The 26,705-nt window shown below is 37.1% G+C and overlaps 1 protein-coding gene across 3 annotated transcripts in view; it reads right to left on the bottom strand.

Annotated features, from left to right (window-relative positions):
• The window catches only part of COL4A5 (collagen type IV alpha 5 chain), a 273,463-nt gene that overhangs the window by 72,545 nt on the left and 174,213 nt on the right, over positions 1–26,705 (bottom strand). For all 3 annotated transcript variants that reach the window (XM_041740856.1, XM_041740857.1, XM_041740858.1), the window contains exons 20-29: positions 21,391–21,564; positions 21,009–21,092; positions 9,405–9,497; positions 7,961–8,031; positions 7,470–7,661; positions 6,609–6,777; positions 5,114–5,206; positions 4,919–5,023; positions 3,811–3,908; positions 1,966–2,116 (exon numbers count right to left, since the gene is read on the bottom strand). In XM_041740856.1, coding sequence (XP_041596790.1) covers positions 1,966–2,116; positions 3,811–3,908; positions 4,919–5,023; positions 5,114–5,206; positions 6,609–6,777; positions 7,470–7,661; positions 7,961–8,031; positions 9,405–9,497; positions 21,009–21,092; positions 21,391–21,564 — 1,230 coding nt within the window. The remainder of the gene's footprint in view (positions 1–1,965; positions 2,117–3,810; positions 3,909–4,918; positions 5,024–5,113; positions 5,207–6,608; positions 6,778–7,469; positions 7,662–7,960; positions 8,032–9,404; positions 9,498–21,008; positions 21,093–21,390; positions 21,565–26,705) is intronic.

Genomic DNA, 26,705 nt, shown 5'->3' with positions numbered 1-26,705 from the left:
TCAACAGAGAATGGACTAAAAAACTTTGGTATATTTATACAATGAAATACTCAATAATAAAAAATAAAACTCTTGATAAATACACATGAATGGATCTCAAAAATAGTATTCTGAGTGAAAGAAGCCTTACAAAGAATGTACCCACTGTGTGACTCCATACGGAGTTCTAGAACAGGAAGAATTAATTTACAAGGAAAAATCATAACTATACAGATGCCACTGTGGATGTTGGTATACGGACTGAGAAAGGGGGGAAAAGGGAAATTTCCGGAATTATATCTTGATAGGGGATTAGTTACACAGGTATATGTATTTGTCGAAATCCAGCAAATGTCTCTGTGTATGTCATTTAATGTGAATTTTATGTCAAAAGAAAAAAAAAAACAACCACAGAATTGTAGTTATAATATACATGCTAAAGTACTTAGTGAGAAGTGTACTGCTGTTACAGTTTACTTCGAAATGCATCAAAAAAGAAGTCAATGGATAAAGAAAGGGATGAACTGATATGTGACAAATCATGTAGAGTAAAATGTTGGTAATAGAATATCAATAATGGGTATATAGTAGTCACTGAAAAATTCTACTTTGCTGATTATATGAAATTTTAAAAAAGAAAATGTTGGCAGAGATAAAATGTTAATTGTAGAATCTTGATGGTAGATATAGAAGTTTTCACTGTACCATTCTCTTAATTTTGTGTTTGAAAATTTTTACAATAAAATGTTTATAAAACTCTACCAATACCTACTTCTATCAGATTGGTGAAAATTAAAGAATTTGTCAACATACTCAATTACCAAAGCTATGGAGAAGCAAGTACACTCATTCATTGCTGATAGGAATGTGTGTATGGTAAAACAGAGAGGAACCTGACGATATCTAGAGATGCATTTAGCCTTTAACTTAGAAAATGTATTTTTATTACTCTATTCTACTGTTACAACTATACATATATGAAATAGCATAAATGCAAGACAATTCACTGTGACATTATTTCTAATAGGAACAGATTGTCAAAAACCCAATCTAGGGCAGCCCGGGTGGCTCAGTGGTTTAGTGCCGTCTTCAGCCCAGGGCGTGATCCTGGAGACCTGGGATCGAGTCCCAAGTCGGGCTTCCTGATGGAGCCTGTTTCTCCCTCTGCCTGTGTCTCTGCCTCTCTCCCTCCCCTCTGTCTCTTAAGAATAAATAAATAAAATAAATAAAATCTTAAAAAAACAACCCAATCTAGCAACTAGCAACTGGCAGAACAAGCTACAATAAACTCAAGCAGTTTATTTTTTTTTAATTTTTATTTATTTATGATAGTCACAGAGAGAGAGAGAGAGAGAGAGAGAGAGAGGCAGAGACACAGGCAGAGGGAGAAGCAGGCTCCATGCACCGGGAGCCCGATGTGGGATTCGATCCCGGGTCTCCAGGATCGCGCCCTGGGCCAAAGGCAGGCGCCAAACCGCTGCGCCACCCAGGGATCCCTAAACTCAAGCAGTTTAATACTAGGTAGCTATTTTTTAAAAAATCAGGATTTTGAAGTACTGACATAAGGTGATCTCTAGGATATAAAATTAAGCAAAATAATTAACAGCAAAAAGTCAAAAGGTAGTATTCTAGCTTTTAAGAAAGTTAGGAAATACAAATATATATGTTATTGGCTTGAATTTGTATGAAGAAATATTGGAACAATAAATTACTCAAAAATTGGCTATATATGGGATGGGGAAAACAGAGTGGATGGAGGATGGGGTAAAAGGAAGACTTCTCAGTTGTACTTTCATACATATATGATTGTATCATCTATTCAATAAAATAAAATGTAAAAAACATCAATGAAAGATGAAAAAAAGCAGTGACAGAGTGGGAGCATAGGCTTTCATTTAATGGGATTTATCACCCATAAACTTTCCTAGCAGTTTCAATTTCTATAAAAGTTAAAAGCAAACTGAAAAATAGCTATAACTTCTTTACCTTTTGGTCCAGGGAGCCCATCCAAGCCAGTACGTCCGGGAAGACCTGGAGGTCCTGGGAAACCACGATCTCCTTTTGGACCAAGTGTTCCTTTGAAACCTGGGAGTCCTGGGGGTCCAGGTGGCCCAGGCAGCCCAAGTCCTGGTTCTCCCTTAGGCATACACATGAGAAAACATACAAAAACTCCCATGATTTTCTTGGTGTTTATTGTTTACCATGAAGAATGTAAAGCAGAAAATACAAAGTAGTAACTTTTTTTCCCTATGGGAGAAGGAATAGGATAACTAAATGAAAAATAATTGGCATATTGGAGAGAACATCTGGAAGGATGAGAAACAAATTAAAGAATTTGGGGGCAGCCCGGGTGGCTCAACAGTTTAGCACTGCCTTTGGCCCAGGGCGTGATCCTGGAGACCTGGGATCGAGTCCCACGTCAGGCTCCCGGGATGGAGCCTGCTTCTCCCTCTACCTGTGTCTCTGCCTTTCTCTCTCTGTGTCTCTTTTGAATAAATAAATAAAATCTTTAAAAAATTTGGTTATAAGACAAGAAAGAGATAACTGAGAGCATGAGATTAAAGGACCCAACTGAGGAACTGTGATTACAGACTTTGTATTAGATAATTATTTTAAATTTGATTAAGTATGATAATGACATTGTGGTTTTTGTATGAAAAGCCCACTTACTTAGAGATGAATATTGAAGTATTTATAGGTAAAATAATACGATTTTGAGATTTGTGTTAAAATACTTTAGCAAAGAAAAAGGGAATAGATGAAATAAATGTGATGAAATCTTGATCATTTGGAATCTAAGTAATGGATATATGAAACTTCATTGTATTACTCTTTTTACTTTTGTGTTCATTTGAAAGGTTCATAATAAAATAAGAACAATTAGACAATAGAGAAGTGGTTTCTCATGAGACCTGTGGTCATGGTCAATTGTTCTTCCCATGGAAGAAATAGCAATGATGAAAACACAAAAGTTTAAATTAATTAAATACAGCGAAAATTCAGGAACAGTCAGGAAAATTATAAACTACAGCAGTTTGCTGAAGGTTGACTAAGGGCAATTGTAAATTAGCTAAGATATAATAAAAAGAATAGAAAGAAACTCCAACACAGTACTTTATTATTATTATTATATTACTATTATTATTAAGCTAATAATAGTGGCTTGCATTGTGTACGTGGGATGGAATTGGGACTGGGAAACAATATGGGAAGTTCTTAACATGATATTCAACCAGTCATCACATAGTCATGGACAGAGATTAAATGGTATGTTGATACTACAGAGAAGTATAAGGGGAGCTGATTGTATTCTCTCACCTAATCTCATCTCATCAGGTAACCTTTCACTCCAAAACAATTTCAGAAACTTTGTTGATTCAAATATGACCTCTTGAAAGACTGTTTTGGGTTAAACATGGGGCTCAAACTCACGACCTATGATCAAGACCTGAGCTGAGGGGATTCCTGAGTGGCTCAGCAGTTTAGCACCTCCCTCGGCTCAGGTTGTGATCCTGGCATCCTGGGATTGAGTCCCACGTCGGGCTCCTGCATGGAGTCTGCTTCTCCCTCTGCCTGTGTCTCTGTGTCTCTCATGAATAAAAAAAATAAAATCTTAAAAAAAAAGACCTGAGCTGAGATCAAGAGTTGGATGCCTAACCGACTCAGCCACCCAGGTGCCCCAGGTAAAATATTTTTAAGTGAAAATATAATCAGATAACTGTATTTATATAGTGAAGATTTGGGATAACACTTTGTCTACATCAAAATAGAAACCTAGGGCTAATAAGAGAAATAGGAAAAGGGGAAAGAATAAAGTAAAATGTCTCAGACCTTTGGTCCTGGAAAGCCTGGTGGCCCAGAAGGGCCTTCTAGACCAATTCTTCCAGGTGTCCCAGGTGCTCCTGGAGGTCCTTGAATTCCAGGAAAACCTGTGGGACATGATCAGTTATTTTTTAATCTCCAAAGAGAAGACACCTTAAAAAAGATACCCAAACTCCCAAACCCATATTTTTACCCTGTCCAATCATGCTTAATTAGTGACTAGAGTGGGATGTTAAAAGTACACTGATGTTCTAGATGACTTCTCAGGATCAAGCCTTATAAATACCTGATATTCCCTCTCAATCACCTTATGGTCCTGTCATTTTCATATAGGGCTAATATGTGTGGAAGATATACTCTTCTAAAGGAAAATAAGAGTTATTGCTAATGAGATAGAATGAAACATAAGGAATGACTCCCATACAAACATGCAGAAAAGCTTTGTTCTGCTTATATCTGGATATAGTATGATAAAAGGCCTACTATATATTTCTGGAAATAATCTAAAAAGAATTATAAATATTATACACAAATATAAATATATAGTCAAATCTGACTCTTTTGAAGTCATTTAGTATAAATGAGCAAGGCCATGTTTAAGCACTGTTCTCAGACCAATGTGCATGCTTGACATTCATGAGAATAAATTCTAAGAGGAAAAAAACAGAACTGAAGCAATAGCCTTACAAAATTTCAGTAAATCAAGAGAATATGATTTAGGATAAAATGTTACTTGGATACATGTGTGAAATAAATACGTTTTCTACTTAATACAATCCATTCATTCAACAAGTATCTATTGAGTGCTTACTATGTGCCAGGAACTTTTCTAAACCCTAAAAATACAATGGTGAACATAAAAGACAATAATTCTGTAATTTTAAAAGCTTATATATCATTTTTGCATATCTATGATTTAGTTTTTTTTTTGCCTGGACTGTTTTAGATAAAAACAATAAAATAATATTGCATATACACTGTGACTTTTTACTTACATTATTTATGGTACCTAGAAAAGAGGCACAATTAATATATTTTATTTGTTGAGGGAATTATATCAAAGAATAATGTCATATTAACTAGTTAACTAGCCTGCATGCTGCCCAGTCCCACATACCTTTGGGACCAGGTGGTCCAGGAAGCCCAATTCCAGGGATACCTGGTTCTCCTTTATTACCGGGTATTCCTGGCAAGCCCGGTGGGCCGGGAAGTCCAGGGTCACCTATGGAGAAACAGTTTTTTTTTAAGGGATACTTTAAAAGAAAGAAGCTAATAAGTAATAAAGGCATGGCCAAATAAATTCCTCACATACCTGGAAGCCCCACCTCACCATCTCTGCCTGGATTACCAGGCAGGCCAGGCTTCCCTGGCTGGGTTATGGTCTGACCTGGATCACCTTTAGGACCTACGAATAAGAGGGAATCAAAAGTGGGTGAGAAGTGTTCAGTTGACTAAAGATCTCTTTAATTAAAAACAGAACAAGAAAGTATCGATAATCTTTTGAAAATGCACACTAACAAGAACCCACAAGAAACATAACCCCATATTATATATTCAAGGAATATACCAAACAGAAGGATAAACTTTCAAAAAGAAAAAGTAGATGACAGTTTTAAGAGCTTCCAGGATTGAAGACAGCATCTACAAAAATACTTTAAAATATAGGTCAAAGGAGCCTAACAAAACTCAAACTGCAGTAAAAAAGAAATATTCTTTTTGGTTAACTAATGGTAACTTAAGGTGGTATTGTGCAAAGTCCAAGTACACCTACTTGTCATTAACTAAAATAAGAACTGGAAGTATGCTCAGGATAAAGATGGATCTCTAAAATCTGACATAAAAAGCACTAACCATGAGAGAAAAGATTGATACATTTGACTGCATTCAAATTAGGTTTTGTTGATTAAAGACACCATATAGAGAGTGAAAATAGCAAGCTGTAGAGAGTGAAAATTTTGCAGAACAGATAACAACTAATACACAGAATATATATATATATATTAAAAAAACTAAATCAGTAAGAAAAATAATCCAGTAGAAAAATGGTAAAAAAAAAATACCTGAATGGGAATTTCACAAATGGAAATTGAAACAGTCAAACATATGAAAAGGTGCTAAACTTTAATGTTATCAGGGGAATACAAAATAAAACTGTTATGAGATAAATCACACTCAGCAAACTGACAAAAATGTAAAATGTCTGACAATACAAAATACCCATACAATAGGATACTATACAGCAATGAAAATGAATGTACTATAGCTATACACAAAGTTAATATAAAGAATACTTACCCTATGATTCCATTATTATGAAGTTCAAAAAGAAGTATAATTAAGGTACTTTATTTAGAGATCCATATCTAGGTGATAAAACTAAGGGGTAAATGGAAGGAAATTATGCAAAAGTCAGGACAGTGGTTACCTCTAGAGAATGGAAGGGGATTATGATCACAAAAGGACAGAGAGGAAGATGGGGTTTTCTAGGATGATGGCAGTGTTCTGTTTTTTGACATATGTGGTAGGTACATGTGTGTTTCTATTATAATTACTTGTTAAACCTTATGTACAATGTACTTAAAGACAAAAAACAGTAACAAAGAAGACAGAAGAAATTTAAAGAAGGAACCTCCCCCTTTAGAGGAAACACAGACACTGTGCTCCCTTGGTATGAAGCTCTTAAAAGCCCAAATATAAACGGCAAGGGAAACACATCTTTTATGCAAGGAAGCCAAGAATAGCCAAAAGATACTATATTTCTGCTTTTAAGTGCCAAATTAAAACCAAAACAACTGTAGTAAACTCACCTGGTATTCCTGGCTGGCCTGGATTTCCTGCCACACCTTGTATTCCTTTTTCACCTACTGGGCCTGGAGGGCCAAAACCCACAGGGCCCATAGGCCCCCTATTCCCTGGGAGACCTGGCAAGCCTGGATTCCCAGGGGGACCTCTTTCACCCTTAAAAGCAATTCCACCCTGAAAAGGGAAACATTTAATATAGAAACATTCAGATATAGGTTGGTATGTTGGTATTACTGAATACAACTAAAGAAATGATACAGCCATAAAAAGTTCTTCTTAGAACTGTATAAGTGTGTGTTATTATGGGATATGATGTGTGATCATTCCCCTTATTCATTAATTCCTTCAACAAATGTTTTTTAGTTCCTACTATGTATCAGGAGCTGGTGATACAGCAAAGAGCAAAAATAGACAAAAATCTCTGCCTTCACAAAGCTTACATTCTAGCAATAAGTCAAGAAGTCTGTAGTCTAGCTAACACATGGCCATCTACTCACACTAATCTCTAAGCTTACTATATATAAAATCAAGTTAGACTTCTGTTCTCAGGTCAAAAAAAATGAGACAAAGATATGTAGTACAAGAGAAGGGGAGCCTCGTACTAATCCATAAGCATCTTAACCTCCTGCTCATCTGTTCACAGCCAGTATTACTCAATATATTAATAGGTTAAGAAGAAGGAATTTATAAAACTGAGAGAAAAGAGTGGTAAAGAAACCCCATATAGTCAATAACAATATACCATTACTACAGTCACATTCTTTTAAGCACTAATTGGGTGTTCATCTTAGCACAAAGCCCATCCTAGGAAACATCCCTAAGTAACAATTTGATATCACAGAACCAAGAATATCAAACCAACTCACAGGTTCTCCTTTGGGGCCAGGAAGCCCTGGCAGTCCATCTTGTCCAGGGGTTCCAGGTAAACCAGGAAGCCCAGGGGCTCCAGGGTAACCCAACTCTCCTTTGTCACCCTTCATTCCTGGAAAAGTGAGGACGTCACCAGGTTCACCTTTAGATCCAGGAAAGCCTGGAGGACCTGGAGCTCCCGGTATGCCCTTAGGGAAGAAAAAGAAAGGGGAAAAGAAGAAGAGAAAAAAGTCAGATTCTTTCTTTTCAACACATTTCTTTTTCCAGTTTGTCCTATCAACCCACCCAATAAGATTTAGTGTACATAGCTATGAACAAAGTGAGGCATGTGAGCCAGGGAGAGTCAAGGTATAAAGAACAACACAAATTAATAAAAAACTAAATTTCTTTTATTATGTATATCCACAAGAGAAAACCAAAGTGTAAATGGATTTCTTCCAGGTTTTTTTTTTTGTTGTTGTTGTTCTATAATATACTCAAAACTTACTGTTAATCCTTTGGGACCGGTTAGACCAGCTTGTCCTTTTTCTCCCTTCTGTCCAGGGAAACCAAGAGATCCTAATACATGCACATACATACACACACAATAATGTGAACTTTGACCCTGAGTCCCTAACAAAGCTCATATAAAAAGCGTCAAGTCTTAAAATAAGAACCCCATTCAATCGCATTTAACAAATCATATTTTAATTTCCTTGTCTTATGCTCTCAAAATGAGCAAATCATCCTTTCTCTTAGATTAATCTTTCATATTACATACAATATTGTATCTTTAGGTGCTTCCAACTACAAAGCCTGTCAGAGCTCACAGCTACTAACTGCTAGGCACAGAGGTGCTAAGGTCCCTACAACCATCCTCTTGCCAAAGGGAGAAAGAGATAAGGATACAGTCTGATATCTTTCTTTGCAACAGTTTTCACAGATCCTTATCAGTCCTTTCTTTGGTTTATCACTTTGTAAAATTTGGTTTATGAGGAACATTTGGTACTCAAAGACTAGAGGAAATATTACTAAAGAAGTAGTTCCCAAAATTGGTCACTCAATAAACTGTATAACATTACCTAGGTACTGGTTAGATATCCTAATTCGTGGGCCCTCACCCCATATCTACTGAATCAGAAACTTCTGGGGTAGAACCCAGCAATATGGGTTTTTAACAAGTCCTCCAGATAACTCTGACGTACTCCCATATTTGAAAACCAACAGACTGGAGGTTCAAAGCTAAATTATTAATTTCCAGTGGCAGCTATAAGACCTGCTAAAAATCTATTTCCAAGCGCTAAATGAATTAGTTTCTTTGGCAGACATACCAGACAGAAAGGTAAGAGATCTGTCTGTTCTCAGTCCTGACACAAACAAAGTGTCATTTTAAGAGTCTATAATACTGGAATATCCCAAGAGGCAGCTGGGAGACAGTTGTCGGTCTGATGGATATCAAATATAATTTTGATTGGAAACAGGGAAGGAGGAGTTATATATAGAAAGAGGAATATGGGTAGTTGGTTGCCAAACTACAGTGGAAGCTCTGTCCCTTAATGACAACATGTGATACATCTTCAAAGACTCAAAGCTCTGCCACTGGAAACTATACTCAAGGGCCAGGCATTATGAACTTTTTCCCCAGCTCTTTGGAAGGAAGAAGTTTGACTCTGTAGGAGTTATTTTCCCCACCATATGGAAAACAGGGAAGACATATTTCTTGGAATAATATTGTCAAAATGCTTTAATAGAAAATATTGGTAGCTTTCAGGTATTAGAAACAAGAGCATAATTTATTTCATAGCAGATACAGGCATTTCATATTTAATTATTTATGGATATGAGAGACTTGCTATAAAATGAGAAGCTGGCATCACTATAAAACTATGAGCTCACTAAAATATAGCCAAGAAATAACTTTACAAAGATTGCCTGGAGGCAGAATGTTTTACCTGGAGGACCTGGAAGACCTGGGAGACCAGGTTGACCTTGAGGCCCTGAAACGCCAGTTCCAATACAGTTGAAGCAGGTATCACCTTTGTCACCTAGAGAAAACCATAATGAGAAATAAATTTTACTTAAAGGGGTATGTCTATCTCCTTTAGATAGGTTCTAAAGAAGTTAGGACCAAGGGGCAACATTCCTACCCAACAGTATAGTTTAGAAAAGCCTATATTAGGATCAATTCATTTGATAAATATTTGCTATTATTTGCCAAGTAATTTTCCAGGTGTCTATGATATACTGGTACACAAACAGACAAAACAAAACAGGCAAAACAAACAAAACAGGCAAAAATCTATGCCTTCATGGTGTTTATATTCTGTCAGTGGAAAGGGATAATAAACACTGAAGATAGCACATTATTAACATATATATGTCACATATATATATAAATATATATAAGTGTTATATTTATATATGTCACATATATATAAAGGTGTTATAATATTTTCAGGGGGGCAAGATGGTGGAGGAGTAGGGTCCTCAACTCACCTGGTCCCACCAACTTACCTAGATAACTTTCAAATCATCCTGAACACCTACGAATTCAACCTGAGATTTAAAGAGAGAACAGCCGGAACGCTACAGAGAGAAGGGTTTGCACTTCTAGCAAGGTAGGAAGGCGGAAAAAAATAAAAGAATCAAGTGGGGGAGGGGCACTGTGAGGAGCTGGGCTAAAGCCGGGCAGAAGCCTCCAGGACAGGAAAGCCCAGCCTCTGAGAAACAGGAATTTTAAAAATACGCACCGGATTCTTCCCAGAGGGAAAAGTTCTTAGGGAAATTGGGCAGAAACGCAGGAGGGGCAGCGAAGGCTCCAGTTTCCCGGAGTCACTAATAGAGGAAGTGCGCCCGAGGGAGAGCACGCCACAAACTGTGGACGGATCTCGGTAAAGGGCTGGAGCATGAACCAGGCGGGCCTTGGGGAGAAGCCAGTCGGTTAGACAGGTGACTCGGGACAGAGGGGTCTGCACCCTGCTGCCTTCGGGAGCTGTGCCCTGCCCCCCACCCACAGTGAGATTCCAGAGCGGACACAGCCCATGATCCTGCACTGCCCCCAGGGACAGGCAGAAGTGGGGAAGGCACAGGACAGCAAGGACTCTCCTACCGATGGGCGCCCCCAAGCGGTGCAGATCAGCGCAACAGCGCTGCCAGGGAGCATCTAGGTCAGTGCGGATTGGGAGACCGTGGTAGTTATTGAGGGGAGCTGACTCCAGGGATGGAGACCTAGCTGCCACCAGTGTGGTTGTTCCTCCTTGTTTCACCCTGTGCCTGGGAGGGGTGGGGACTCCAGGGAACTGAGGCCTCATGGGGTAAACAGCTCCCACTAAGCCAGGCACCTGGCAGGGGGCGGGGCAGATCCCTCAGGTGCACACACCTGAGAATCAGCACAGCAGGCCCGCCACCAGAAGACCTGCTGGAAGAACCAGGGAAGATAAAGTTCTTGACCAAGTAGCACTGGAAAGCTCCAGGGGAATTCAAGGACTTTATAGTATATAGACCTAGAGGGTACCCCCCCTTTCTCCCCATTTTCCAGTACAACTATTTTTATATCAGACTAAAACTTTCCAATATTTTTCTCATTTCCCACCTCAACACAATGTTTTACCACCTCTACATTTTTAAGTTTCTCCTTTTTTGATTTTCATATTACTACAATTACATGTCTTAGGCATATTTTCCACTTCTAGATTCCCTTCAACATACTCAATTTAATTTTGGGAGATACACAAGATATGATTTTTTGATTTGTGTTTTTTGTTTCCTCTGCCTCATTTTGTTCTACAATGGTGGAATACCTTCTAAAACATGACCAGCATGAACCCAGAACCAAGTGGAATACTGTGCTGGTTAATTCTGTGAGATTATATTCTCTCTTCATTCCCATTCTGCCCCCCTCTTATATGCTGCTTTATAATTTGGGACTGAGCGTCTTCTAACATACAGAACTTAATACACTCAGAACCAAAAAGATAGCCCTCTACATTCTCTCTCCAACTTCTTCACCATCATCTTCTTCTTCACCATCATTATGTCCTAGTCCCACCCCTTGTCTTCTCTTTTCTTTTTCTTTTTTCCCCTCTTTACTTTTGCTTTTTTCACTTCTTTTTCTCTTTTTTTTCTTCTCTTTTGGGATTCTTGGCCTTTTATTTTTTGCTACTTTTTTTAAAATTTGTTTTTCACTTTGGTAGTCCTTTTGTTTTATTTTGTTCTGATCTTTATTTTCATTTTCTGGTCTCTGGCATCCTCAGAATCATCTAGGGTGAAGTTTACTTAGGTTGTGGTTGATATTCTTGACTCATCCCGCTCATACAGCCACTCTACTGAGCAAAAATGACCAGAAGGAAGAAATCACCACAAAAGAAAGAATCAGAAACAGTACACTCTGCCACAGAGTTACAGAACATGGATTACAATTCAATATCAGAAAGTCAATACGCACAATTATAAAGCTACTGGTGGCTCTGGAAAAAAGCATACAGGATTCAAGAGATTTAATGACTGCAGAATTTAGATGTAATCAGGACAAAATTAAAAATCAATTAAATGAGATGCAATCCAAACTGGAGGTCCTAATGATGAGGGATAAAAAGGTGGAAGAAAGAGTGAGTAACATAGAAGACAAGTTTTTGGCGAGGAAGAAAGCTGAGGAAAAAAGAGAAAACCACTTAAAAGACCATGAAGAAAGGTTAAGGGAAATAAATGATAGCCTCAGAAGGAAAAATCTATATATAATTGGGGTTCCAGAAAACGCTGAGAGGGACAGAGGGCCAGAATGCATATTTGAATATTATAGCTGAATACTTCCCTAATTTGGGGATGGAAAGAGGCATTCAGATCCAGGAGATAGAGAGGTACCCCCCCAAAAAAAATCATTAAAAACCATTCAACACCTCAGAATTTAATAGTTAAACTTGCAAATTCCAAAGATAAAATCCTTAAAGCAGCAAGAGACAAGAGAGTCTTAACTTCTATGGGGAGAAATATTAGATGAACAGAAGACCTCTCCATAGAGACCTGGCAGGCCAGAAAGGGCTGACAGGATATACTCAGGATATTAAATGATAAAAAACATTCAGCCAAGAATACTTTATCCAGCAAGGCTCTCATTCAGAATAGAAGGAGAGATAGAAAGCTTCCAAGATAGCCAGAAACTGAAAGAATATGTGACCACCAAACCAGCTCTGCAAGAGATATTAAGAGGGACCTGTAAAAGAAAGAGGAAACCTGGGCAGCCCGGCTGACTCAGTGGTTTAGTGGCACCTTCCGCCCAGGGCATGATCCTGGAGTCCCGGGATCGAGTCCCATGTCGGGCTCCCTGCATGGAGCCTGTTTTTCCCTCTGCCTGTGTCTCTGCCTCTCTCTCTCTGTCTCTGTGTGTCTCTCATGAATAAATAAATAAAGTCTTTAAAAAGAGAAAGAAAGAGGAAGCCCAAAGAAATAATCCAAATAACAATCAGGGACTGAATAGGCATTAAGATGACACTAAATTCATATCTTTCAATAGTAACTCTGAATGTGTTGGGCTAAATGATCCCATCAAAAGACACACGGTTTCAGACTGGATAAAAAACAAGACCCATCTATTTACTGTCTAAAAGAGACTCATTTTAGATCAAAGACACCTCCAGCCTGAAAATGAAAGGATGGAGAACCATTTACCATTCAAATGGTCCTCAAGAGAAGCCTGGGGTAGCAATCCTGGTATCAGATAAATTAAAGTTTATCCCAAGGACTATAGTAAGAGATGAAGAGGGACACTATATCATACTTAAACGGTCTATCCAACAAGAAGACCTAACAATCATGACTATTCATGCCCCTAATGTGGGAGCTACAAAGTATCAATCAATTAATAACCAAAGTAAAGACATACTTAGATAATAATACACTAATAGCAGGAGACTTCAACCTGGCATGTGCTGCAAATGACAGATATTCCAAGCATAAAATCACCAAAGAAACAAGGGCTTTAAATGATACACTGGACCAGATGGATTTCATAGATATTTACAGAACTTTACATCCAAAGACAACTGAATACACATTCAAGTGCACAAGGAACTTTCTCCAGAATAGTCCACATACTGGGTCACAAATCAGGTCTCAACCAATACCAAAGATTGGGATTGTCCCCTGCATATTATCAGACCACAATGCTTTGAAACTGGAACTCAATCACAAGAAGAAATTTGGAAGAAACTCAAACACGGGAGGTAAAAGAGCATCCTACTAAAAGATGAATGGGTCAACCATGAAATTAGAGAAGCCTTAAAAAGATCCATGGAAACTAATGAGAATGAAGATACAACAGTTCAAAATCTTTGGGATGCAGCAAAAGCAGTCCTAAGAGGGAAATATACCGCAATACAAACATCCCTCAAAATACTAGAAAAAAACTCATATACACACGATAACCTCGCACCTAAAGGAAATGGACAAAAAACAGGAAATAAAACCTACACCAAGCAGAAGAGGGGAAAAAAATAAAGATTCGAGCAGAACTCAACGAGATAGAGACCAGAAGAACTATAGAACAAATCAACAAAACCAGGAGTTGGTTCTTTGAAAGAATTTATAAGATAGATAAACCATTACCAGCCTTATTGAAAAAAGACTCAAATTAATAAAGTTAAGAATGAAAGAGGAAAGGTTATAAACGATACCAAGGAAATACAAACAATTTTAAAAACGTATTACAGCAGCTATATGCCAATAAATTAGGCAATCTAGAAGAAATGGATGCATTTCTGGAAAACCACAAACTACCACAACTGGAACAGGAAAAAATAGAAAACCTGAACAGGCCTATAACCAGGGAGGAAATTGAGGCAGTCATCAAAAACCTCCCAATACACAAAAGTCCAGGGCCAGATGTCTTCCCAGGGGAATTCTATCAAATGTTTAAGGAAGAAATAATACCTATTCTACTAAAGCTGTTCCAAAGAATAGAAAGGGACAGAATACTTCCAAACTCTTTTTATGAGGCAGCCAGCATCACCTTAATTCCAAAACCAGACAAAGACTCCACCAAAAAGGAGAATTATAGACCAATATCCCTGATGAACATGGATGAAAAATTCTCAGCAAGATACTAGCCAATAGGATTCAATAGTACATTAAGATTATTCACCATGCCCAAGTGGGATTTAACCACAGGATGCAAGAGTGGTTCAACATTCATAAAACAATTAACGTGATATATCACATCAACAAGAGAAAAAAACAAGAACCATATGATCCTCTCAATAGATGCAGAGAATGCATTTGACAAAATACGTCATCCATTCCTGATCAAAACTCTCCAGAGTGTAGGGGTAGAGGTAACATTCCTCAGCATCTTAAAGGCCATCTATTGGAAGCCCACAGCAAATATCATTCTCAATGGGGAAAAACTGAGAGCCTTTCCCCTAAGATCAAGAACACGACAGGGATGTCCACTCTCACCACTACTATTCAACATAGTATTAGAAGTCCTAGCCTCAGCAGACAGCAAAAAGAAATAAAAGGCATTCAAACAGGTAAACAAGAAGTCAAACTCTCCCTCTTCGCAGATGACATGATACTGTACATAGAAAACCAAAAAGACTCCACCCCAAGATTACTAGAACTCATACAACAATTCGGCAGTGTGGCAGAATACAAAATCAATGCCCAGAAATCAGTGGCATTTTTCTACACTAACAATGACACTGAAGAAAGAGAAATTAAGGAGTCAATCCCATTTACAATTGCACCCCAAACCATAAGATACCTAGGAATAAACCTAACCAAAGAGGTAATGGATCTACACCCTAAAAACTACAGAACACTTCTGAAAGAAACTGAGGAAGACACAAAGAGATCAAAAATATTCCATGCTCATGGATTGGAAGGATTGATATGTGAAAATGTCTCTGCTACCTAGGGAAATTTACACATTCAATGCAATCCCTATCAAAATACCATGGACTTGGGACGCCCGGGTGGCTCAGTGGTTAAGTGTCTGCCTTCAGCCTAGGGCGTGACCCTGGAGTCCCGGGATCGAGTCCCACATCCGGCTCCCTGCCTGGAGCCCGCTTCTCCCTCTGCCTGTGTCTCTGCCTCTCTCTGTGTGTCTTTCATGAATAAATAAATAAAATATTTTTAAAAAATACCATGGACTTTCTTCAGAGAGTTGAAACAAATAATCTTAAGATTTGTGTGGAATCAGAAATACCCTGAATAGCCAGGGGAATATTGAAAAAGAAAACCAGAGCCAGGGGCATCACAATGTCAGATTTCAAGTTGTACTACAAAGCTGTGATCATTAAGACATTGTGGTACTGACACAAAAACAGACACATATCAATGGAGCAGAATAGAGAACCCAGAAATGGGCCCTCAACTCTTTGGTCAACTAATATTCGACAAAGCTTGAAAGACTATCCACTGGAAAAAGTCTCTTCAATAAATGGAGTTGGGAAAACTGGACAGCCACGTGAAGAAGAATTAAACTAGACCATTCTCTTACACCATACACAAAGATAAATTAAAAATGGATGAAAAACCTAAACGTGTGTCAAGAATCCATCAAAATTCTAGAGGAGAACACAGGGAACACCATTTTTTACCTTGGCCACATCAACTTCTTGCAAGATACATCTATGAAGGCAAGGGAAAAAAAGCAAAAATGAAGTATTGGGACTTCACCGAGATAAAAAGCTTCTGCAGAGTAAAAGAAACAGTCAACAAAACTAAAAGACAACCTACAGAATGGGACAAGATATTTACAAATGACATATCTGATAAAGGGCTAGTATCCAAGATCTATAAAGAACTTATCAAACTCAACACCCAAGAAATCAAAAATCCAATCATGAAATGGGCAGAAGACATGAACAGAAATCTCACCAAAGAAGACATAGACATGGCCAACAAGCATAGGAGAAAATGCTTTGCATCACTTGCCATAAGGAAAATACAAATCAAAGCCTCAATGCGATATCACTTCACACCAGTGAAAATGGTGAAAATTAACAAGACAGGAAATAACAAACGTTGGAGAAGATGTGGAGAAAGGGGAACCCTCTTGCACTGTTAATGGGAATGTGAACTGGTATAGCCACTCTGGAAAACTGTGTGGAGGTTTCTCAAAGAGTTAATAGATCTGCCCTATGACCCAGCAATTACACTGCTGGGGATTTACCCCAAAGGTAAATAAAATAAATAGATAGATAAAGGGCTAGTATCAAGATCTATATCAAAATAGATCTATATCAAGATCTATATCAAAATATCAAAATAGATAAAGGGCTAGTATCAAGATCTATAAAGAACTTATTAAACTCAGCAAATAAACAAACAAGCCAATCATGAAATGGGCAAAAGACATGAACAGAAATTTCACAGAGGATGACATAGACATGGCCAACAAGCACATGAGAAAATGCTCCACATCACTGGCCATCAGGTAAAACCACAATTCGATACCACCTCACACCAGTGAGAATGGTGAACATTAACAAGACAGGAAACAACAAATGTTGGAGAGGATGTGGAGAAAGGGGAATCCTCTTGCACTGTTGGTGGGAATGTGAACTGGTATAGCCACTCTGGAAAACTGTGTGGAGGTTCCTCAAAGAGTTAATAGATCTGCCCTATGACCCAGCAATTGCTCTGCTGGGGATTTACCCAAAGGTACAGACGCAGTGAAACGCCGGGACACCTGCACCCCGATGTTTCTAGCAGCAATGTCCACAATAGCCAAACTGTGGAAGGAGCCTTGGTGTCCATCAAAAAATGAATGGATAAAGAAGCTGTGGTCTATGTATACAATGGAATATTACTCAGCCATTAGAAATGACAAATACCCACCATTTGCTTCGATGTGGATGGACCTGGAGGGTATTATGCTGAGTGAAATAAGTCAATTGGAAAAGGACAAACATTATATGGTCTCATTCATTTGGGGAATATAAAAATTAGTGAAAGGGAATAAAGGGAAAGGAGAGAAAATGAGTGAAAATAACAGTGAGGGTGACAGAACATGAGAGACAGCTAACTCTGGGAAATGAACAAGGGGTAGTGGAAGGGGAGGAGGGTGGGGGGTTAGTGTGACTGGGTGATGGGCACTGAGGGGGCACTTGGCGGGATGAGCACTGGGTGTTATGCTCTATGTTGGCAAATTGAACTCCAATAAAATAATTTAAAAAATAAGAAAAAAATAAAGATTGTTATATTTATAGAAAAACTGCACCTGGTTAAATGCAAATGGACATACTAAGGATGGGTAGCAGTTTGCGATTTTAACAGTGTGGTCAAATGAGATGATGATATATGATTAAAAAAAAAAAAAAAAAACTTAAAGCAAGGGCATGTCCCTAATGAGTATAGAGTATCCTAAGAAGAAAGAATGGTCATGTGTGGTATATTCAAGAAACATCAAGGAGACCACATTGCTTAAGTAGAGAGAGGAAGGCGAAGCAGGTCAGAGAGTTCACAGGTTAGTGATTGAAAGTATAATAAAATGTCACATAGGCCACCATAAAGCCTGGTTTTTACTATGAGTGAAATGAGAATGCAATAGAATAGGTAAACAGAAAAGCAAGATTATATGACTTAAGTTTAAAAGGATGTCTCTGGCTGCTATATTGAGAATAGAATGGAAATGCAATGATTGAAATAAGGTAACCATTTAAGTGGCTATTGCTGTAGTAATCTTGGAAAGATGATGGCTAATCCCAGAGTGATAGAAATGAAGAAGACGGGAACTGGTTAGATTCTGGATATATCTGAAAATAGAGCTAATGGGATTTTCTCATGGATCACATATGGAATGCAAAAGAAGAGAATCAAAGATGACTCCAATGTATTTTTAGCCCAAGCAACCAAAAGGCTAGGGAGGCCGGCATTTAAAAACGGGAAGACATAAGTGGTAAAATTATGGGGGAGAGGTAGCAGAGATCAGGACTTTAGCTTGATCAAGATGTCAAGTTTAAAATGTTAGGTAGAGAGTTGGATATACTAATATAGAGGAAAAGAGTTATATTTTGACAGGAGACATAAATTTGAAAGTCATTGGCAAATAGGTGGTATTTAAAGTCATGTGACTGAGTGAGTTCGAATACAGAGGAGGAACAAGGACTAAAATGCTCAGGGCTTCCAAAATTAAAAGTTGGATAGATAAATTTAAAATACATATGGAAATGCAAAGTAAGCCAAGACCTAGTATAAAGCTACAAAATTCATATAGTCTAGCACTGGTGCAAGGAGAAACAAATAGAACAATGAACAAAATAGGTCAGAAATAGACACATATATATAGTCTTGTAAGATTTATAACAGTGCTAATGCAATTCATTGGAGAAATGATGGTCTTTTGTACTACAATATTGAGTCAATTGGATATATGGGAATATGGACCAAATAGATATACGGTACTGGGTCATATGGATATATGGGGAAAAAACTGATGCCTGCTTCAAACTATACACAAAAATTACTTGACAGTTTGAAGATCAAACTGTAAAAGTCAAAATGATAAAGCTTCTAGAAGAAAATACACAGAAATATCATCAGGTTCTTGGGATAAGCAAAGATTCCCAAAACAGAATATAAACAACACTAGCCATAAAAGAAGACATTAATAACTGGATTTCTTTTAATTAATAACTTATGCAAAAAAAAAGAGTAAAAAACCAGGTCACAGAATGGGAGAAGATAGCTGTGATACATATATCCAACAACGCAATTAAAAACAGGAAAAAAGCATTGTACAAAGAAAATATATGAACTATAAGAAAAGATGTTCAATATCAGTAAGTCATAAGGTAACAGGAAACTAAAACCACTTTGGAAAATGGTTGGTGATATCTATGGAAACAAAACCTGCACCTACCCCTAGAACCCAGCAATTCCATTCCCAGGTATATACACAACAGAAATGAATGCTTATATCCTACAGAAAATATATATAAGAACGTTCAGGTTTACTTATAATAGCCTTAGACCAAACTTCCACTGACATTAGAATAAATATTTAGATATATAAATACAATGAATACCAAAGAGCATTGAAAAAGATTGCTACAAACAAAAATATAGGTATATCCTACAGACATAATATTCAGTAAAAGAACCAGACACAAAAGAGCCTATACTGTATGATTCCATTTATACAAAGTTCAAGATTAGGCAAATTACTGCATGACAGAGGATAAATAATGGTTACCTTTATGAGTGCTGACTAGGGAACATAAGAGTCTTCTAAAGTCTTGGAAAAGTTCTATATTTTGTTTTAGATGGCAATTGCATGGGAGATTATATAGATAAATTGATATACATATAAAGAGAATGAAATATAGAGAGAGACAAATATATAACGGGCTATCGATATCTATATATCCATATCTATATCAATCTATATAGATAGATAGATAGATAGATAGATAGATAGATAGATAGATAATGTAGACATGTCAATCTCTATCACTACCTCTATATCTAATAGATGTAATATTCCAAGGAGGTATAAAAAAAATCAGGACAAGTGAAGAAGGTGTCAAAAAATGGAAAAATATAGTAAAAAAAGAATTGAGACTTGATATTTGGATTAGTAGAGTATAGGCTGCTGGTCACTTGGAAAAAATAGCATCTATGGAGTAGTGGATTAGGGCAGTAAAGTCTTGATTGAAGTGAACAGTATCCAGAGACAAAGAGTAGAAAATTCTGGAGTTTTGCTGCAATGGGAGCATAGAAATAGAGCAGCATCTGGCAGGGGAAAAGGATTATGATAAGATATTTTTTATATAGCTGAAAAAAAGGTATATTTGTATGCTCCTGGAAGTGACCCAGTAAAAGGGAAAAACTGATGATGTGGGAGAGGCAGGAATTTCTGGAATGAAATCCTTGGGAAAACAAGAGGGAATGGAATTTATTGTACAAATAGAAGAATTGGTTTTAGATTGGAATAGTAACAGTAATAGGCAGGAAGGTAGAATATATGTGCATAGATGCATGTAGGTAGGTGAATGTGGTAGTGGCAATCTGTGAAAATTCTCTTATTTCTTCAGTTGGTCAATGAAAGAGGAAGCAGGTCACAATCTTAAAATGAGAATGGAAGAGGAGGTATTAAAATTTTCAGGAGGAAAGAGCAGGTGTAGGGTTAGAAGATGTGGTAATCTAGAAGTACCAAAACCAGGCTTTTGCTCCAAGTGTGTACAATGAAGTGAGAAGAGAGCAAAGGAGGCAAGGTTTTATGTTTGGGATTGTTTACAATGATTGATCATGCATTTATAGGTTAAGAGGGAAGAAAGGACATCAAAAGGTTGAAGGAGAGTCAAAGTTGGCAGGTATCAGTGAGGTTGAAGTAATATTGGAGTCAGGTTATAGGTAGTGAGCTAGAAAGGATAAAGTGGTCAGAAAATGGTATTCATGAAATCAAGATTATGGAAGTGTGCACTACTGGTAATGAGATGGTCTTGTGAGTAAGACCATGAGAGTGAGTGGATGAGGTAGAGTGGAAGATATATGGCATTTGGCTGAAGATCTGAAGGAATGAAGGAATGACTGCGGGGGAGCAGGGGGAGCCAAACCTTTCACTCCTTGTTCTCCTTGGAGTCCTCTATCACCTGGAGATCCGGGAGGGCCTGGAGGGCCTGTTTCACATATCTCATCACCTAAGATAAAGGATAGCAAGCTAATTGCTGTGAAATATCCAGAAGACTAAGCAAAAAGAAAGTTGACAGGCTAGAAAAAAGATCTATTTTCAGTTACTTCTCTGCAGTAATACAACTACCTATAAGCAAAAAGAAGATATAATATTGGTGATAATATGAAGAGAAAATTTAAACATCAAAGAATCACCAAAAATCAAAAGTAGAAGAAGCAGTGAAATAATGCCAATCTTCAGCTGGATCTATTTACAAATGAAAACAAAACAAAAACCACAGAATTTAGGAAAAAAGTATAGCTTACTAGGAGAGATGTGAGGGCCAGGAGGGCCAGGAGGCCCTCGAAGTCCAGGAGCCCCAGGCTGCCCATCAAGTCCGGGAGATCCAGGAATAGATATTCCAGGTGGGCCTTCATCACCTTTCTGGCCCCTTTCTCCAGGAAAGCCAGGGGGGCCAGGAGGACCCATAACTGCAGTCCCTAAGATTAAAAAAAAAATTAAGGTGATCAAAATGATCTTATTTTAGAGATACTACTTTAGTTCTCAATGAGACATAAATAATAGGATCTTCTTTTAATGTATAATGCCAGTTATGTTTCTATATTTTCTATGAGAATCAACATCTGGAAAAGCATGAAAAGTTTTAAATAATGTAAGTACCAGTTTGAGTGTAAGAAAGAATAATTTAAGGTAGCTTTACTACTTTTGGAAGTGTACTAATAACCCTCTACCTGCTCTTATTTGATGGTAGGATTTTTGTTTTTGAGGCTATGATCTTTTTTAATCTAAGAAATACTAGAAAGGCATTAGCAAGAGAAAAATAGGCATCTCAAAGTTCTCATGTAAACATGGCTCTATTTCTGGACATTCTTCTGTTCCACTATCTATTCTTATACCATGAACATATCTTTTTATAATAATAAAAATAACTATATAATTATATATAATTTGAGTAATATTTTCAAAACTGTTAAGGAAAATATACCCATCTTTGTTCTTTTTAAAAACCATATTTACTAGACTCAGAAATTTATCATCTAAACGCATTTTAGAATCAGTTTGTCACTTTCACTTTAAAACAACACTGGAGGGCAGCCCCGGTGGCTCAACCATTTAGCGCCACATTCGGCCCAGGGTGTGATCCTGGAGACCCAGAATTGAGTCCTATGTCAGGCTCCCTGCATGGAGCCTGCTTCTTTCTCTGCCTGTGTCTCTGCCTCTCTCTCTCTCTCTCTCGTCTCTCATGAATAAATAAATAAAATCTTAAAAAATAAAACAACACTGGAATTTTGAGTGAGACAATTTTGAATTTAAAGATTAAATTTTGGGGCACCTGGATGGCTTAGTGGTTGAGCGTCTGCCTTTGGCTCAGATCATGATCCTCGTGTCCTGGGATCAAGTCCCGCATCAGGCTCCCCAAAGGGAGCCTGCTTCTACCTCTGCCTGTGTCTCTGACTCTGTGCCTCTCATGAATAAATAAATAACATCTTTTAAAGAAAATAAAAATTCAATTTCGGAAGAATCACCTGTTTATAATATTGAGTTCTCATATCAAGAACTTAAGCCTATCATTCCATTTATTTATTAATTTTATATTATTTAATGATATTTTACAGAATTCTGAAAAAAGGTCTTATACATCTTTGGTTTATTCATGGGTTTATTTGATTACCCCAATGAATTTTACTGCTATTACTATTGTTTTTTTTTTTTTTTTTTTTTTTTTTTTTTTTTTTTTTTTTTTTTTTTTTATTTATTTATGATAGTCACAGAGAGAGAGAGAGAGAGAGAGAGGCAGAGACACAGGCGGAGGGAGAAGCAGGCTCCATGCACCGGGAGCCTGATGTGGGATTCGATCCCGGGTCTCCAGGATCGCGCCCTGGGCCAAAGGCAGGCGCCAAACCGCTGCGCCACCCAGGGATCCCTGCTATTACTATTGTTAACTGGATTTTTTTCTCTTATTTTTTATTGCTGGTGAAGAGAAAGGCAAATTATTTAAGTATTCAACTATCATATCTGGCCACTTTGCAGACATTTGAAATTCTGGTAATTTGTCATTTGATTCTTTTAGATTTTCTAGCTAGATTATAATAAGGTTTGTGAATAACTAAAGCTTGTGGTTTTGTTCCATCCTTACACCTCTTTTTTCTTCCAGACCTAGTGTACTGGCTGGTCTCTCCAGTTCAAGGACAAACAGTATAGGCAACTCTGAGTACACGTATCTTATTTTTGACTTGAATGAGAATGTTCCTGATGTTTCACCACAAAAGTATGACAAAGTATGACATTCCCTGTACAGTCCTGTACTTCCTGTATGAAGCAGACAGCTTCATCAAGTTCCCTTTTAAATTTGGTTTGATAACTTCTTTACCTTTTAAAAATGAATGCGTATAGAATTTTATTGACTGTTTTCTTTGCAAATATTGGCCTATTCTCTTTTATCTGTCAATGTAGGCAGTTATAGTAATGTTGAACCATCCTTGAAATCTTAGGGTAAAATCTACTTGGTCAAATCATCATATTATTTAATATACTTCTGAATTGATTTGCTAATATTTTATTTAGGATACTTGTTTCTACACTTATAAATGAGATTGAACTATAGTTATTTCTAGTGTTATCTCCTTGGTGGTTTGGTATCAATGCTATTAAATTAAATGTTCTTTTTTTAAAAAAAAAGTTCTGAAAAAGTCTGTAAAAAATCAGAATTATTCACCCAATAACTTAGTAGAATTCACGGGCAGCCCTGGTGGCTCAGCGGTTTAGTGCTGCATGCAGCCCAGGGGGGGATCCTGGCGGCCCGGGATCGAGTCCCACGTCGAGCTCCCTGCATGGAGTCTGCTTCTCCCTCTGCCTGTGTTTCTGCCTATCTCTCTCTCTGTGTCTCTCATGAATAAATAAATAAAATCTTTAAAAAAAACTTAGTAGAATTCACCCACAAATTATATAACCATTCATATAATTCTTTTTCATGGAATTCTTTAACATTTCCAAGTCTTCCATGGTAAGTAATCTACTTTTTCCTTTTTTTAAAAAAGATTTTATTTATTTATTCATAAGAGACAGAGAGAGAGAGAGGCAGAGACACAGGCAGAGGGAGAAGCAGGCTCCATGCAGGGAGCCCGACGTGGGACTCGATCCCAGGACACCAGGATCACGCCCTGGGCTGAAGGCAGGTGCTAAACCATTGAGCCATCCAGGCATTCCCGTTTTTGACTTTCTCAGGAAAATTTTAGTAATGTGTGTTTTCTGTTTCATGAGGAATGCATATTTCATTTAGAATTTCCAATATATTGATAGGGTTTTATAATTTTCTTGTAATTTAAAAAATTAATTGTAGCTATGATTAAAATATTTTGTTGGTATTATTTATGCCTTCTCTTGCTTTTCTCTTGATCATATTTTATTCTTATTTTTACCTTTATCAAGTTTCTCCTTCTATTTTGTTTATGCTTATTTCAGTTATTATTTTTTCAAATTAGCTCATTTATTTTAGTATCTTTAATTTTGTGATAAATTAAGGGTACCACTTTGGCTATGTTTAATAAGTTTTGATATAAGGTTGCTTAGCATTCAGTCATTTCCATTTCTGTTCTTCCTTACCTCTAGAGTTTACACATGTCTATTTTAATATACAAATGTAAAGATATTTGGGGCCTTCTGTTGTTAATTTCTAACTTCATATCACTATGGTCACAAAGCATGGCCTGCATATAATTTTAAAAGATTTTTTTAAGGGGGGGCATTTCAGTGGCTCATTTGTTTAAGCATCCAACACTTGGTTTCAACTCAGGTTGTGATCTAATGGGTCATAGGATCCAGCTACACACCAGGCTCATGATCAGTGGTAAGTCAGTTGGAATCTGCTCAAAGATTTTCCTTATGCCTCTCCCCAACTTGCACGTGCTCTCTCTTAACAATAAATAAATCTTTTTTAAAAAAATAAAATATGCTGAGTGAAATAAGTCAATCGGAGAAGGACAAACATTGTATGGTCTCATTCATTTGGGGAATATAAAAAATAGTGAAAGGGAATAAAGGGGAAAGGAGAAAAAATGAGTGGGAAATATCAGAAAGGGAGACAGAAAATGAAAGACTCCTAACTCTGGGAAACGAACTAGGGGTAGTGGAAGGGGAGGTGGGCAGGGGGGTGGGGGTGACTGGGTGACGGGCACTGATGTGGGCACTTGACGGGATGAGCACTGGGTGTTATTCTATATGTTGGCAAATTGAACACCAATAAAAAATAAAAAGAAAAAGAAAAAGAAAAAGAAAAAATATTTTAAAAATATTTTTTTCTGATCTAATAGAGTAAATTTTTGTAAATGTTTCATTTAAGTTTGAAAAGAACGCATATTCTCTGCTGCACAAAGCTTTTCTTTCTCCCACATACACAGCTTGATTGTGCTGCTCAAATCATTTATATCCTGATTTATTTTTTATTTCCTTAATATGTTAAGGATTTACCAATTTGTCACTTGCAGTTTATCAGTTTTCACTCTATTCACTCAAAGCTGTATTTTTAGATGTATGAAGTTTCATGACTTTTACACCATTGTGGCATAATTTATCTATATCTGTCCAAATGAAATGTCTTTATGAAATGTCTCCTTTTTAATATATTTCTTGAATTGAATTCTATTTCATACTATATTAGAAGTGTTAAATCAGCTATCTCTTAGATAGCATTTGCCTAATATCTTTCAACTGCTTTACTCAAAAATTTTTTATGTTCTTTTACTTTTTAAAAAATTTTTACTTATTTATTTGACAGAGACAACACAAGCAGGAGGTGCAGGATAGGAAGAAGTAGGCTCCCCGCTGAGCAGAGAGCCCAATGCTGGGCTTAATTCTAATTCCAGGGTCCTGGAATCATGACCTGAGCCTAAGGCAGATGCTTAACCAACTAAGGTGCCCCGTCCTTATACTTTAAATAGGCCTATTACACACAGTATATATTTTTATTTCAATTTTATTTTAGTTTTTATCTTTTAATCAGTACTTAGTCCTTTCACATTTTTTGGGAGTTACTGATTTGTTTTTGACTTCTTCTTGTCATCTTATATTTTATTTTTCTATTTACCAAAGTTTATCTGTGTCTGTTTTGTCCCAATTCTAACTCATATGACAGAGATCAAGATTTTTGGTAATTTTCTTTCTTTCAAAGGATGTGTAAGTCATGTATTGTATTTATATTCTTCTCTAGTGGTTATTACTAAAATTCTAACCTATGTACTTAAACTTCTATTTTTCCTAAAAACATAAGGTTAATAGTATTAGTATTCTCTCTAATAAGACAAAAAACTTACATTGACTCCCCTCTCTTCTCTCTGCATTCCTACGTCCTATAGCAATAATGCATATAATTATAGTTCCACAAAATATCTTTCCCAACTGCTGGTTCTTGCAGTTTACCAATTCCCACCCCCAGGTTCATCCTGAATTCATTCCCTTCTTAGCCTAAACCCTCCAGTAACTATTTCAGAGAAGTTCTGGAGGTAGTCAACTTTCTAAGCATCACATCTTCATACTAGGATGACAGTTTGATGTAATACAGAATCCCAAATTCATAATTATTTTGCTTTATCACTTTGGAAATTCTCCATTATATTCTTCTGAC

The sequence above is a fragment of the Vulpes lagopus genome, chromosome X (assembly GCF_018345385.1).
Source record: "Vulpes lagopus strain Blue_001 chromosome X, ASM1834538v1, whole genome shotgun sequence".
Taxonomy (NCBI): domain Eukaryota; kingdom Metazoa; phylum Chordata; class Mammalia; order Carnivora; family Canidae; genus Vulpes; species Vulpes lagopus.
The sequence above is the reverse complement of the archived record's forward strand: the minus strand, read 5'-3'. Positions and strand labels throughout refer to the sequence as shown.